The sequence below is a fragment of the Fundulus heteroclitus genome, unplaced genomic scaffold (genome assembly GCF_011125445.2).
Source record: "Fundulus heteroclitus isolate FHET01 unplaced genomic scaffold, MU-UCD_Fhet_4.1 scaffold_62, whole genome shotgun sequence".
Lineage (NCBI taxonomy): Eukaryota > Metazoa > Chordata > Actinopteri > Cyprinodontiformes > Fundulidae > Fundulus > Fundulus heteroclitus.
The window spans coordinates 1,745,328-1,760,987 of NW_023397055.1; the positions used below are offsets into that span (position 1 = coordinate 1,745,328).

The window sequence follows — 15,660 nt, forward strand, 5'->3', positions numbered from 1 at the left end:
AAAGAAAGCACATATACATGAATGCAGTTTATGACTGAATATATTGTTTGACTCTGATGATGTAAAACTACATGATCAAATCTGTAGATTTGGGGAAACCCAGTGATTTGACATATTCAGTACGTTCAACCGAAGAGATTTAAGTTTCATCAGAAAAAAGATGCAACATCTGATCAAACATTGTGGGAACCTGGAAGTGTCATTTTTTTTTTCTCCTCTTCCCTCCCTCCAGGTACAGGCTCCATAACCGCGGCTCGTTAACCGCGGCTGCTAGCTAAACACTGCAAAAAAGGGAACTAAAATTAAGTAAAATCTTGTTGAAATTAGCATATTTTCCTTTGATTTAAGCAGCTAAATAAGACTATTTGCCAATGGTATTAGTATTTTTAGCCCTAAAATAAGATATTTGGAAATCCTGCACTTGAAATAAGATGATGGTGATGAATTGTTCCTCTTTTAAGTGCAAAAAATCTTATTCCATTGGCAAATAGTCTTATTTGGCTACTTAAATCAAGGTAAAATATGCTAATTTCAACCAGATTTTTACTTACTATTAGTTCCCTTTTTGCAGTGAAGGATCTGCCTCCCATTCTACATTTAGAGACTCTAGGAACCACCAGTCCTCTGTGGCACTCACATGCCTGTCCACCCTCAGCTGCTCCTCCTTTCACCAGTTTGTTTCTGGAAGGGAAGAAGGACAGAGCCTCGCTGGATCATTGCTGCCATCTTGAAGAACTTATATGAACATTTGCTGTGGCGTTCATAATTGCTGCATGTCTCAAATCAAGACAGGAAGCTCACAAAGGAAACAGGATGTTCAGGTGTTGAGATGAATATGATCTAAGCTTAAACCTGCATTTAATCCAAAAAATTAGAGTAAAAACAGATAGCATCAAGTACAGAAGAGGCAAAGTGACCTCCTGGGTGAACCTTTGCTCCGCTCTGCTACTGGGCTACTCAATTAAGACCAAACGTGTTCTGGAGAGGTCGTCAAAACACAAAGATCCATTATTAAAGACCTGAAGGGAGAGCCTAATAAACATGAACCCTGTTTTTGTCTGTGTCCTATCAAATAACTGAAGGTGACCCTCTGGTTGGTAAAAGAACAGTTTGTTCTGGATGTTCAGCATGTAGATCTTCTGCACTTTGATCGAGTTTTGATGTTAAAAAAAAAGCCACACAGCAACACCTCCATCTCACTTCCTGTCAGCTGAAGGGCTAAAACTCTCAGGAAGAAGCAGCTTCTAATTGTAAAATAGTTAAGTTTTTCTTCCAACACCATAAAAGCTTCAAACCCAATTCCTGCAGCTTCACGTGAAAATTTCTCATTGTTTACTTTGCACCATGTAATTTCTATCTTCTAACAGTGGATCAGAAATAATAAATAATCATAGAAGTGTGTGAATGGAGAGACAACAGCCACCATGGCAGCAACCGAGGGAGGCGCACGGTCTCGCTACTTGTTGATGATTTAAGCTTCACGCCCACATTATCACCAGTAGCATGGAGGGAGCCTTTCTACTGAAGCTCTTCTGTGAGTAAACCTTCACTTCTTTCAGATTTCAATGGAGAACAGAATAATATCTGTGGTTCGGTCATCAGGAGATTGCAGTGTGTTTCAACCCAGATGTTTCTCTGCAGGGATCCTTCCTCTGCTCTGCTGCACGACCCACCAAGGTGAGAGAAGTTACATCAATGCTATGCAGGTCCTTCACGCATCTTTTAAGACTTTGTTATTTTTGGAAATTTAAAAATGTTTGTGAAAGTTTTTTTTCATGGGACAACATTAAGGAAATTACACTTTGACACTGGCAAGACACTTCACCTGCATTGCCTGCTGGTGGTGGTCTTTCCGGGCTCGGTGGCGCCAGTGCATGGCAGCTTCGCCTCTGTCAGTCTGCCCCAGGGCAGCTGCAACTACTAACATAGCTCGCCACCGTCAGGGTGTGAATGTGTGTGTGAATGGGTGAATGACTAAATTGTAGTGTGAAGCGCTTTGGAGGTCGTCAAGACTAGTTAAAGCGCTATACAAGTACAAGCCATTTACCATTCTTGTTTTCCTGCACAGCCTTAATGGCTCTATTTGTAAAAACTGCAAACACCGGGGACATGCTATATTACAGGGGCAGGACTGCCACGCTTGGATAATTTATAGAGTAAACACTGCAAGTGAGCAGAATTGGCATGTCCGACCCCTTAAACCACCAGAGTTGAACTGCACAACTGCAATTCCACAGATGTGGGAGACGTTTCCGTTTCTCCAACCTAAACACTTCATAATCCCATCTATAGTCCAATCAGAGGACAGAAATCGGACAGAGATTAAAGTTATGCGCAGACGTTGTTAAGAAACAACAGGGATGCCCTCAAAGGAAGAGGGAGAGAGACAAATAGTCTCTGTTGTCTTTTAGTATGTTGCAGCCTTAACACACACACCGTACACAATGCCTTCGCTGCACTTTTCCTTTACTCTGCTGCTTTCAATTTTACCTGTAGTGTCAGATAGTGTCCGATCAGAGACCTTAAGTTGTAGCTTTAAGGATTTACTTTGTTTTTATCACAGTGTATTTAACTGTAGCTCTTTGAAAAGTTTGACAGAACTACTTTAGATCAGGAACTCCCACATATTTGTTTAGTTTATTTCTTATTATGAACAGAAACAATTAGGGATGAAACTTGTTCCAGCGAAACTAAAGATTAGTCGGAGATTTACTTATTTTATTTGTTACTGTAATTTTTCTTTTCATATGTATTATTTACCTCTGTGATGTTTTTCTGTTCATGTAAAGCACTTTGAATTATCTCGTTACTAAAAAGTGTTTTGTAAATAAACTTGCCTTGCCTTTCCTGGGTCTGGAGGCATATTTGGCCTTGCCTACCCCTTTACCCTCTGCCAACATCTGAATGCCCTGCTCCTTGGCCTTTAATGAGGTCAATAGTAAGAACTCCATCATCGGGAGGAAAGGAGCTTCCGACTGCTGCGCTGATTTCATACAGCCTTTAACTCTGACATCCTTACATAAAGGAAACACACATGGATGATGTGAGTCAAATCCGGGCCCACAGCTTTCTAAAATTAAATTACAAAGTGAGCGCTCTCTACTCTCTGGACATTTACTTTGATTTCTGTGAGGTGGGCTGTTGTGTTATGCCATGTCAAGCAAAGGATTGTGGGATATCTGATAGCTCCTTAGCATCTGTAAGGGATGCTATCCTAAAGTAGCTGTGAGAGGAAGCAAACGCTCCTTTTTCTACATCCTTTCTTTCAGACTGTTGTTATCATGGTGACCATTACCGCACTTCCGCTTTGGCTAAAGACTCCTTACTAAATTAAAGTATTTAGATGGAGCCAGAGTCTCTTTATCATGGCAGTGGTGTGTTTGTGGTCATTATCGTGTTGGAATACTTCCCTACCACCCAGTTTCTGAATAGAGGGGATCATCCTCTGCTTCAGTATCTCAGCACATTTTGACATTCATGGTTCCCTCAATAAACTGAACCCCAACCCTCCCCTTACTTAGGGTAGCAATTTTTGGCCAACTTTGAAAAATCCTGGGGGCCAAAGCAAAGGTTAAAGGGTCACGGGGCATGGCTCAAAAAATAGCCCCATCCCTCGTTACCCATATGCCAGGGGAACTTGATTTTTAACACCCACCGTGAGCCCGTGAAATTCAACCAAAAAGGGCAAAGTTCACCCGCAAACTAATTTAATTGTTCCCGAATGACACAGGTTAGGGGTTGGGTGTTGTAGTTTCACTTATTGGCCACTAGATGTTACATTTGGGAGCAATCAACACTGTGACACCCGAGAGAATTTAACATGACATTTAGGAGCAATCAACATGGTGACACCCAGGGAGCTTTAACATGACATTTGGGAGCAATTAATATTGTGACACCCGGGAGGCTTTAACATGTGACATTTGGGAGCAATTAACACGGTGAAACACAGGAGAATGTAACATGGAAGTTTTGGGTGGACTTGTCATCTATCTTACTGGGGCATGAAAACCAGATCATTTTTCTAAGTCCCTAGCATGGTAGGGATACAGATTTAACAGAGGTAGCCCAGGAAGATGCAAGGGTCTGGAGGGATCCTAGGGCCTCACACTAAAAAAAGCCTTCCGCAGGTATATAGGAACAGACTCTTGGGAAGCCCACTATTGGAGATATGTCCGAGAGCAGGACTGGTAAGGAGCCTCTACCTGGGGGAGAGGGACCGGGCAGGGTCCTGGTGGTCTGGAGCTCCGGACTGGAGGTTTAGTAAGCTGCGTGTTGGTGGAGATTAGGTTAGGGATGGAGGCTCTTCCTAGGTGGGAGGGACCGGGAAAGCCTCTTGGTGCCCTGGGAGCAATTAACATTGTGACACACAGTAAGAATTAACATGTGACATTTGGGAGCAATTACCATTGTGACATTTGGGAGGCTTTACCATGTGACGTTTGGGAGCAATTAACATAGTGGCACATGGGCGGAATTAACATGTGACATTTGGGAGCAATTAACATGGTGACACACAGGAGGAATTAACAAGGGATATTTGGGAGCACTTAACATGGTGACACCTAGGAGTATTTTACATGGGACATTTGAGAGCAATCTTCCTGGGTGAGAGGGATCGGGAAGGGCCCTGGGAATCTGGAGCTCTGTGCTGGAGGGTTAGTAGGCTGCGTGTCGGTGGTGATTAGGCCGGGGATGGAGGCTCCTCCTGGGTGAGAAGGACCAGGAAGGGGCTACAGCAACAGCTGGTTCACCTGCCCTGCTGGAGCTAAGCCATACCAGGGGCACGGAGCTCTCTCTGCGTTGCCAGAGGCACGATGACTTTGCTGTTTTAAATTTTTTGTCTGTTTCTAACCTAGGGGATGCTTAAGAGTGGGTACCATGGTTCGGCTGGATGTGCAGGTTATGTAGGTGTTCCAACCAGGGTCAAGGAGGACCCATGGACTTAGACTAGACCCCCACACTGGACCTCTAGAGAACCAGGGGGCCACATGGAGCTTCTCTACTCAGGGATGGAGCACATTAGGCCCGCAGGAACTTCCATGGAGCAGTCCCTGGTTCTCCAGAACCACCAGGGTCCTGGACCAGACTCTGGTTCTGGAAAACCAGGGGGCAAATGGAGCTTCTGTACCCAGTAATAGAGAACCCTAGGCCCATGTGGAGGTGGCTGAGCTCCCCCTTGGACCTCCAGAGGACCAGGAGGGCCCGTGGACTTACACTGGAAGCCCATACTGGAACTCCAGAGAACCAGGAGGGCACATGGAGCTTCTCTACCCAGGAATGGTTAACCCTAGGCCCATGTGAAAGTGGGCTGAGCACGCCCTTGGACCTCCAGAGGACCAGGAGGGCCCATGGACTAAGATTGAAAGCCCATACTGGACCTCAAGAGAACCAGGAGGGCTCATGGAGCCTCTGTACCTTGGAAAAGAGCCCCCTAGGCCTGCAAGAACTTCCATGGAGCAGCCCCTGGTTCTCCAGAACCAGTCTGGTCCAGGACCTACTCTCAGTTTTTGGATCAGTTGTCAGACTTCTTATTTGATTTGGTGATAAACACTAAACCACCATAACAACAAGGTTATTATGGTGGGGGACTTCAACACTCAGGTTATCACATTCTGTGTCAACATTAGTGTAGCCTTTAAAATTATCCTAGATTCAATTGTTTTTTTCTCAAAATGTGCATAAACAGACGCACTCTTGGCTCCATACTTTGGACCTTGTGTTGACATATGGTGTTGCTTGTGAAGAATTAACAGTCACAACCCTGTCCTATCTGATCATTTTTTAATAACATTTCAGTTTAATCTAACTGAGCTCCACCCCCAAAAGAGGGTTTCACTATAGTAGATCTTTATCAGACAATGCTGCATCAAACTTTAAAGAGTCTGTCCCCCTTTTAATATCGTCAGTATTGCAGAAAAGCCCTGCAGATAGCAGGAATGTTGTTTCTTCCGATTCACAAATAGATGTCTTTGTTAACGGTGTGACTTCATCATTGTGTTCTGAATTAGACAATGTAGCTCCCTTGAAAAAGAAGGTGATTATTCACAGGAACCTGGCTCCCTGGTTTAAATCAGAGCTGCGTTCATTGAAGTACAATGTTAGGAAATTGGAAATAAAATGGCACTCTACATACCAAGATGAATCCTACCTAATCTGGAGGGACACTCTATTGTTGTATAACAAGACCCTTCGCAGAGTTAGAGCAGCATATCTTTGGTCATTAATTGAGAACAAAAATAATCCTAGATTTCTCTTCAGTACAGTTGCCAAATTTACATAGTCACAGCTCTGTTGATCCATCCATTCCCTTATCTCTTAGCAGTAATGATTTGATGGGTTTCTTTATAAATAAAGTTTATTCCATTAAAAATAAAATAACTGCCATCCTCCCAAACATGATTACCTCGTCCTCAGTAAGTGAGGCAGTGTTGGAGGAATCTTTAGAACCTGCGCAGTGTCTGTACTGTTTAGAACCAGTAGAGCGTTCTGAGCTATCTAAAATTCTAGATCTAAACCTTCTACCTGTATGTTAGACCCAATACCAACCAATTTGTTTAAAGAGATGTTCCCCCTAATCAGTGGCACTATTTTAGACATGATTAATCTATCCTTATTAAATGGATATGTACCACAGGCTTTTAAAGTAGCTGTTATCAAACCTTTACTTAAGAAACCATCTCTTGATCAAGATGAGTTAGTAAATTACAGACCTATATCTAATCTTCTTTTCTTATCTAAAATTATTGAGAAAGTAGTTGCTAATCAACTTTGTGAACATTTGCAAAGTAATGACCTACTTGAGGAGTTTCAGTCAGCACTGAAACAGCTCTGGTGAAGGTCACCAATGATATTATCATGGCCTCAGATAATGGACTTGTGTCTATACTTGTCCTGTTAGATCTCAGTGCTGCATTTGATACAGTTGATCACAATATTCTCCTACAAAGACTTGAGCACGGTGTAGGGATTAAGGGAAAAGCATTAGGCTGGTTTAAATCTTATCTGTCAGACAGATTCCAGTTTGTTCATGTTAATAATAAATCTTCAAACTCTAGGGTCACTTGTGGAGTACCACAGGGTTCAGTCATTAGACCAATTCTTTTTACTATATATATACTTCTGATTGGCAAAATTATCAGACAGCATGGGATTAATTTCCACTGTTATGCTGATGACACTCAGCTATATTTATCCATAAATCCTGATGAATCCAATCAATTACTTCGACTGCAGGCATGTCTTGATGACATCAAAAGCTGGATGACTTTAAATTTCCTGCACTTAAATTCGGACAAGACAGAAGTTGTAATCTTTGGACCTCAAAAAATAAACTTCTTAATCAATCACTTAATCTGGATGGCATTAACTTGGCCTCTGGTAATAAAGTAAAAAGTCTTGGTGTTATTTCCGATCAAGACATGTCATTTAAATCCCATATTAAACAAGTTTCCAGAGTTTATTTTTTTCAACTCCAGAATATCGCCAAAATTAGAAACATTCTATCCAGGGGTGATGCTGAAAAACTGGTCCATGCATTTGTTATGTCAAAGCTGGACTATTGTAATTCTTTACTATCAGTAAGTCCACAAAATGCAGTTCAAAGTCTTCAGCTGATCCAAAATGCTGCAGCAAGTGTTCTAATGAAAATCAACACGATGGATCATATTTCTCCAATTTTAGCTTCCCTTCATTGGCTTCCTGTTAAATCAAGAATAGAATTTAAAATTCTTCTTCTAACAAGAGCTCTGATTACCCCGTATGTTCCTAACAGAGCCCTTCACTCTAAGACTGCAGGTCTGCTGGTGGTTCCTAGGGTCTCTAAAAGTAGAATGGGAGGCAGATCCTTTAGCTATCAAGCTCCTCTCCTGTGGAACCAACTCCTATTTATGGTCTGTGAGGCAGACACCCTGTCTACTTTTAAGACAAATCTTAAAATTTTCCTCTTTGACAAAGCTTATAGTTAGTGTGGCTCATGTTACCCTGGGCTACCTCTAAAGTAGTGATGGGTCCGGCAACACAGATGCGTCGGCGCACGCATCGAGCTCGTAGAGCAAAACCTGTGTCGATGCGCGTATCGCTATGGGAAAGTCACGTAACCGATACAGGAACTGTTTTGAACTGACTGACTCGGCAAACTGTTTCTGTTTCCTCTAAGCTGCGTGCATGTGCATTCGTGCACAGCATCTGGATTCAACGCGCACAGCAAAGCTATGCTGAGCAGTAAATAAAATCCAAGCTGAACTGTAAACAAAATAATAATAATAAACCAAGTTTTTTTTAACAATTTTGCAACTCTGGTGAGATGGTGTACCACTGCCCGGCTCTGTGAGTGCCAGATGCTGATCGGAGCGCACCACTGATTGATGGGTTGGGCAGGTTGCGCTGTGCATCTTTGTTCTGAGCGTCGTTTCAGAAAAAACGACCGATCTACACTGAGTAGAAAGCTGCTACTCTGAGTAGTTCTTCCTCCCTTCGTCATACTCATCATGTCCGATTTCAGAACATATGATATCAGTCAGGTAACTAAAGCGCCCGATCAACCATTGAACGTGAGCATGGGCATGAAAAAAAGCCCGATCACTGGAACGCAAATAACGCGATTCACCATGGCAATGACAGGACATAACCTTGGACATGCGCATGTCCTGTGAGTGGAATTAGAAATCTTTAAAGAAGGCATATGGACAATATTAAACCATAAGAAACAATGCTGTTGCTGCTGAAAACCACAAGAGAGAATTGTTGAAAAAGTCTATGCATGCGCGATATGAAAGTTATGTGATGGAGAATTAAGGCTGTTTTCTCATGTTTCACTGTTCAACACAAAAGGGGGAGTGTGTGTGTGTGTGTGTGTGTGTGTGTGTGTGTGTGTGTGTGTGTGTGTGTGTGTGTGTGTGTGTGTGTGTGTGTGTGTGTGTGTGTGTGTGTGGTGGAGGCATTGAAAGGACATGGCAGCAAAAGATTTGTAAAAAATAAATAAATGAAAAAGCCAGCCCACAAGCATCCTCATTCACAACATGCTTACTTAGAGGTTTTTACGTTATGATACAAGTTCACATTATTTATTGACTGTATCTAAAAAAATCTAATATATTTTAAATTCAAATGAAAATATAAAATAATACAATGACTTAAATTGTATTATTGTGTATGCTTGGTCATCAAATCAGTGTCAGTTAACTACGTTGCCTGTAGGGGTTTTTAAGGTCCAGCAGGTGTCAGTATTCAGTGACACAGTATCGGCACAATATCAATACAGTTTGGCAACGTGTCAAAATGCTTCATGATGCCTCGTCGACCCATCACTACTCTATAGTTATGCTGCAATAGGCTTAGGCTACTGGAGGACATCAGGGCCTATTTTCTCACTCGTTATTTCTACTCTTCTCCAGTCTACTGTTCTCCTGTTTTGCATTGCATTACATTGAAATGACTGTTGTCATTTCAGCTTTTAACTTTTTGCTCTCTCTCTTTTTCTTCATAGTAAGTACACCTGGTCTGGTGTTCGGTGTTTAGCGGTGACATCATCACCTGCTATTACCATCTAATGTAGAACAGATTAGAAATTACTGCTTTTTGTCTGTCTTGTTGTGTCTCTGCTCTGTCTTCTGTAACTCCCAGTCGGTCGAGGCAGATGACCATTCATACTGAGCCCGGTTCTGCTGGAGGTTTTTCCTTCCCGCTAATGGATGGTTTTTCTTTCCACTGTCGCTTTATGCTTGCTCAGTATGCTGCAAAGCCATGGACAATGCAGACGACTCTCCCTGTAGCTCTACGCTTCTCCAGGAGTGAATGCTGCTTGTCAGGACTTTGAAGCAATCAACTGGTTCCCTTATATAGGAACATTTTTTACCAATCTGTAATATATGAATGATTTTGACTTTGTAAAGTGCCTCGAGATGACATATTTCATGAATTGGCACTATATAAATAAAATTGAATTGAATTGAATAGAGCACCCTAGGCTCGCCTGGATGTGGGCTGAGCACACCCTTTTACCTTTGACCTCCAGAGAAATACAGGGGACCATGGACTCATAATGGACTTCCAGAGGACCAGTAGGACCCATGGAATCAGATTAGAAGCCTACACTGGACCTCCAGGGAACCAGGGGCACCCATGGAGCTTCTGTACCCAGGAACGCAGCACCCTAGGCCAGCATCAACTTTCATGGAGCAGCCCCTGGTTCTCTAGAACCACAGGGGGCATGTACCAGGGCTGGAACCCCACACTGGACCTCCAGAGAACCAGGGATAGCCATGGACCTTCTCTACCCAGGAATGGAGCACCCTAGGCCCGCATCAATGTCCATGGAGGAGCCCCTGGTTCTCCAGAACCACAGGGGCCCATGGACCAGGACTGGAACCCAACACTGGACCTCCAGAACCAGGGGCACCCATGGAGCTTCTCTATCCAGGAATGGAGTACCCTAGGCCTGCATCAAATTCCCTGGAGCAGCCCTTGGTCCTACAGAACCAACATCCATACCACTGGGCCCTCTGACCCTCCCCCACATACTCACAATGGACCACCAGTACTTAAACACTTGGTAAACACCAATAATACACCCGTGTTACCCAAATGTCACACACATTGCTCCCTTATGGACGCTGCCCCTCCCCCACACACTCCCAATGGGCCTCCAGTACTCAAACACTTGGTAAACACCAATAATACAATCGTGATACCCAAATGTCACACACATTGCTCCATGCTGGACACCCACCAAACCCACAACACACACTCCCAACAGGCCTCCAGTACATTCAAACACTTGGTAAAACAACCATGATACCCAAATGTTATACACATTTCTCCCTCCTGGACACCCACCAATCCCATCAGACACACTAAAAGTGGGCCACCAGTACTTAAACACTTGGTAAACCCCCATAACACACGTGATACCCCAAATGTCACACACATTGCTCCCTCCTGGACCTTCCAAAACGTAAGGCAAGACTGCCATCCAGTAGATTTTCTGTAGATTGCAGGCACTCCCCAATGGAAAGTCCCTATCCCCAATGGCTTATTCATGCGAATACCCAAATGGAAAATCCTGCTCTCCCTGACATCAAGGTACATGGCTCGCCATGTCCTGGGATTATCTATGGGACATTTGGGTAACAGGGGTCAAATCCTCTAACCACAGCCAGCAGCCATAATGCATCCCCAAACCATGACACTTCCACCATAATGCTTGACTGTAGGCAACACACAGACTTGTCTTTGCTCTCCTCAGCTGGTTAACATTACATAAACCATACTTTAATGCTTATTTGTTGTCTTTTAATCTCCTTAAAATGTAAAATTAGTATTAATTTAAAATTGAAATGCTTAATACCATGTCTATCTTTGTTTAAAAAGTTTAAAAAATTATTTGGTATGAAAACAGATATTTGTTTACAAGGGGACATATATATATATATATATATATATATATATATATATATATATATATATATATATATATATATATATATATATATATTTACACTAATGCTTTAATGTGGCGTTGTATGGAATACATTTAAAAATTCCAGCAGAGGACAGGATTTGATCATGGATGGATCTCTACAAACACACACACATATATCCATCCATCCATCCATCCATTTTTTGACCCGCTTAATTCCTCATGGGGTTGCGGGGCTGCTGGTGCCTATCTCCAGCATATATATATATATATAGGATTACTCTTAACAGACTGTTCCTTCAGAGCCAAATCTGCGTGGAGGTCAACTAACTGCAAGCTAACTGACTCAGAAGTAAATCTATGGTTAAGTACTACAATACAAATATACAGTCAGTTTATCAACATCCCACTGTTAATTCTTCTAGTTCAAACATACTTCATGTAAATTAAAATTATGATATTATTCATTAATATCAAACTAAACAGTAGACATTTTAAACCTCGTTTACATCTTAGTTAAATAGCTTGAGGCTGTACATGTGTAAATTCCTACGTTGAGCGAGGTACTTGAACCCATCACACACGCAGTATTTGATCCAGTCCGACATTTCTCTGTGTTCAGCGCTGGGTTTCGTCCATACAATGGATGATGAAGGAGAGTATTGGATGTAGAAGGATTTCATGTTCTTTGGTAAGGTGATAACTGTATTTCATCTCATGATTTACAAAGACTTGGAAGAGGATTAAAAAAACCTATGCTGTAATTTGTTAAATTACAGGTCATAGTTTCATAATTAAAAAGGATTTTATATTTTTGTTTTACATGGGTTAAAGATGATTCCGGTGTTTTGAGTTGGGAAAAAAATTTAAAGTGCATGTAAAACATCGCAATGTCAATGTGAGGAATGAAGAAAAAAACAGTGCTGTAAAAATTGATAAAGTGAGTTTATTTAGCTGAATGCAATAATAATATTATCGTGTGCAGGCTAGGTTTTTTTGTTGTTGCTGATCAAAAAGCTGGATCAGACTACTGGATCAGATTCCATGGATTCTCTCTGAAAGGACATGGCGAGCCTGTGCCCCAAGCAGAACTGAACCTCTATTGACAAACTACATTCTTCTTACTGACGTGAACTTGCCAGTGGTAACAACACGAACCACTGAACAAAGAAAAGAAAAAAAACAACTGAACTCGCAACATAATTTGACTTGACTGACGACTGAAATATATTATATATAGTCACAGAGAGTGTTGGGGTAGCTGGGGCTGAGTTCTTCCTGAAGTCCACAACCATCTCCACTATTTTTACAGCGTTGAGCTCTGAGTTGTTCTCCCTGCACCAGGTCACCAGATGGTCACCCTCCCACCTGTAGGCAGACTCGTCACCATCAGAGATAAATCCCATGAGAGTGGTGTCGTGCACAAACTTCAGAAGCTTGACAACCGTTGTTTTCCACCAGTCGGAGGTGCTGCCGCCTCGACACCACACAGAGAGAAAGCTGGTCAGAATGCTCTCTATGGTACGCTGGTCAGAATGCTCTCTATGGTACTTCTGTAGAAGGTTGTGAGAATGTGCGGGGACAGGTGGGCTCTCCTCATCCTCTGCAGGAAGTACAAGCGCTTCTGCGCCCTCTTCACCAGTGACGTGGTGTTCACAGACCAGGTGAGGTTGACCGTGATGTGCACCCCCAGGAACGTGGTGCTGTTAACCACCTCCACAGCTGAGCTGTTGATGAGTTTGTGTCATCTGCGAACTTCATGATGTGATTGGGGGTGAACCTGGGGGTGCAGTCGTGTGTCATCTGAGTAAAAAGCAAGGGGCTCCGGATGCAGCCCTGAGGGGAGCCCGTGCTGAGGGTGATGACATCAGAGGTGGTCTGTCAGACCCGGACCGACAGTGGTCAGGAGGTGAGGAAGTGGTGAAGGGGTGTGCTGAAGCCCAGATGTTCCAGTTTTTCCACCAGATGCTGTGGGATGAGGGTGTTGAACGCTGAAGTCCAGGAACAGGGGGCGGTGCGTGGGCTTGGAACCCGTTAATAACTGCTTGCAGTTCTAGTTTAAATTGAAATGCGTAATACCATGTCTATCTTTGTTTAAAAGGTTTAAAAAATATTTTGGTATGAAAACAGATATTTGTTTACAAGGGGACAGATAGGGCCTTGGGATTTGCTCTACAGCCGATAACGCACAGTGACGTCACAAACTGGGAGGTGGCAGTGCTGTTCTTCATCATGATGGCTGCCCCCATAAAAGGACCTTCAAATGAAAATTACTCTTAATATAAAAAAGCTTATCCTTTATTGAACAGTATATAATTATTTTATATTTAAAGTACTTTCAGCAGTTTGAATTCTGATTTTGGCCGGCAGCTCCCAGCAACACTTTATCTGTCAGATTCAGGACCAGCTACTTCCAAACTGTGATTTGACTTCTGGTCACCTGTTAGTTTACTTGGACACATGGAACCTATTGATTATGATCTTATAAATAAGAAAATAAAAACCATGACATTATTACACTGACTGCTGCAGCAGATCAGACTCTTCGTCATGGTGTCTCTTCTGATTCATACTAATGTAGCTAAGTGGGTTTTACCCTGAATCCATCTGACCCATTTTCCTCCTAATTAAGTCCTCCCAGCTGGTCTGACTGTGAGTCCCAGCAGATCTCAGTTCTTGATAGGAGACTCTGTGACTCTGAGCTGTGAGGAGGACAACAGCTCTGCTGGATGGACTGTAAGGAGGAACACAACCAGAAGAACCAGAGCTCAGTGTGGAGATGGATGGGGAGAAGCTGCTGGTTCTACCTGTACCATAAGCTACTTGTTCACATTGGACAGTGGACAGTACTGGTGTGAGTGGAGAGAGGGAGCAGCCAGCAGCAGCATCCAGCTCACTGTCACTGGTAAGATCAGACTGTGGAGTTAGTGTTGATGAAGCTGTGTGGAAATGGATGAAATGCTGTAGTTTGTCTCTGTGTTGAGGTGGATCAGTGATCCTGCAGAGTCCTGTCCTCCCTGTGATGGAGGGAGATGACGTCACTCTGAGCTGTCACACAAAGACCGCTCCCTCCAACCTCCCAGCTGCTTTCTATAAAGATGGCTCCCTCATCAGGACTGAGCCTGCAGGTCACATGACCCTCCACCATGTGACCAGCTCTGATGAAGGCCTCTACAGGTGTAACATCAGCGGTCATGGAGAGTCTCCATCCAGCAGGATCTCTGTCTCAGGTCAGCAGCTTCTCTGTTTCCTTCAACGCTGGTTGAATGCTTCACCTGACCAGGTGGGATTCTATCTGCAGGTAAACTTAATGCTAAAGCCCCGCCCACCACTGGAGCTCCGCCCCCTGCCTTGAACCAGTCCTCCCTGAGGCTGGTCTGCCACATGGTGGTCTTCTGTCCGTACATCATCTCCACTCTCCTCCTGTTGTCCTTATATCAGGACAGAGCCAAAGGTGAGCGGCTTCATTATTTCATGGCTGAACGTAGTTCACTGATTTAACTGACTTGACTGATTTCTGCAGCAGCTCCACCTTCGCAGGACCAACAGAGACCAGCTGAAGATGAGAACGTCACTGAGCATCACTTCTGAGCTGCAGAGCTCCTGTAGCGTCACTAAGATGGTGGCTACCTTAGAAATGGATATGTAAATTCCAAATTTGCATTAAAATTTTTTTTAAATTTTAACTGTAAAATAAACAAAATGGTGCCTTTCAGTTTCAGTTTTTTTGACTGTGAGCGACAGTAAGCCAACCTACTGGTCCGAGACAATCGTAGACAAAGCATTAAACACAAATGGGAAAAAACTGTTGTTGTGGATTTGCAGCAGTAAGTTTAACTCTGTGGCGGCTTATTCTACATCCTGGGAGGGGACTAATCACCTCATTGTTTGACCTCAGTACCTCTAAGGTGGGTTGATTGGATGACCTCACTTCCCTAATAATAATAATAAATAAACTTTATTGATCTCACAATAGAGAAATTCACTTCTGCATCTTAACCCATCTCTTTGGGGAGCAGTGGGCTGCCACTGTGAGGCACCTAGGGAGCAATCTGGGGTTTGCTCAGGGACCAAGAGTGCTGGCTGTGGGGATCAAACCGGGTACTTGCATCCTTCTCAGAGTGCAAGCACACTGCTCTAACCACTAGGCCACCACTCCCACTCATGTTTAAGGTGGAGCAAGGCATTTCATGGTATTAAAAACAAAAATTAAAGACTTAAATTGACCTCTAGAATAAACT

The 15,660-nt window shown here is 43.1% G+C and overlaps 1 protein-coding gene across 4 annotated transcripts; it reads left to right on the plus strand.

Moving 5' to 3' along the window:
* Positions 1-502: 502 nt before the first annotated feature.
* Positions 503-15,088, plus strand: LOC118561379 (low affinity immunoglobulin gamma Fc region receptor II-like). Of its 4 annotated transcripts, XM_036133435.1 has the most exons (6): positions 508-1,534; positions 1,642-1,677; positions 14,052-14,324; positions 14,404-14,649; positions 14,721-14,873; positions 14,943-15,088. In XM_036133435.1, the coding sequence occupies exons 1-6, from the start codon at positions 1,504-1,506 to the stop codon at positions 15,008-15,010; spliced, it is 807 nt and encodes a 268-aa protein (XP_035989328.1). In that variant the 5' UTR covers positions 508-1,503; the 3' UTR covers positions 15,011-15,088. The 4 variants fall into 4 exon arrangements, with proteins under 4 accessions (XP_035989327.1, XP_035989329.1, XP_035989326.1 ...); XM_036133434.1 differs by having other exon boundaries at positions 503-1,677; positions 14,946-15,088; XM_036133436.1 differs by having other exon boundaries at positions 503-1,677; positions 14,960-15,070.
* The last annotated feature ends 572 nt before the right edge of the window (positions 15,089-15,660 follow it).

Excerpts from the sequence above, each read along its gene's own strand:
- LOC118561379 (XM_036133433.1), top strand. The coding sequence starts at position 1,566 with ATGGAGAACAGAATAATATCTGTGGTTCGGTCATCAGGAGATTGCAGT. Across the intron at positions 14,650-14,720 it reads CAGCAGGATCTCTGTCTCAG|GTAAACTTAATGCTAAAGCC; the intron begins GTCAGCAGCTTC and ends TTCTATCTGCAG. Across the intron at positions 14,874-14,942 it reads ATATCAGGACAGAGCCAAAG|CAGCTCCACCTTCGCAGGAC; the intron begins GTGAGCGGCTTC and ends TGATTTCTGCAG.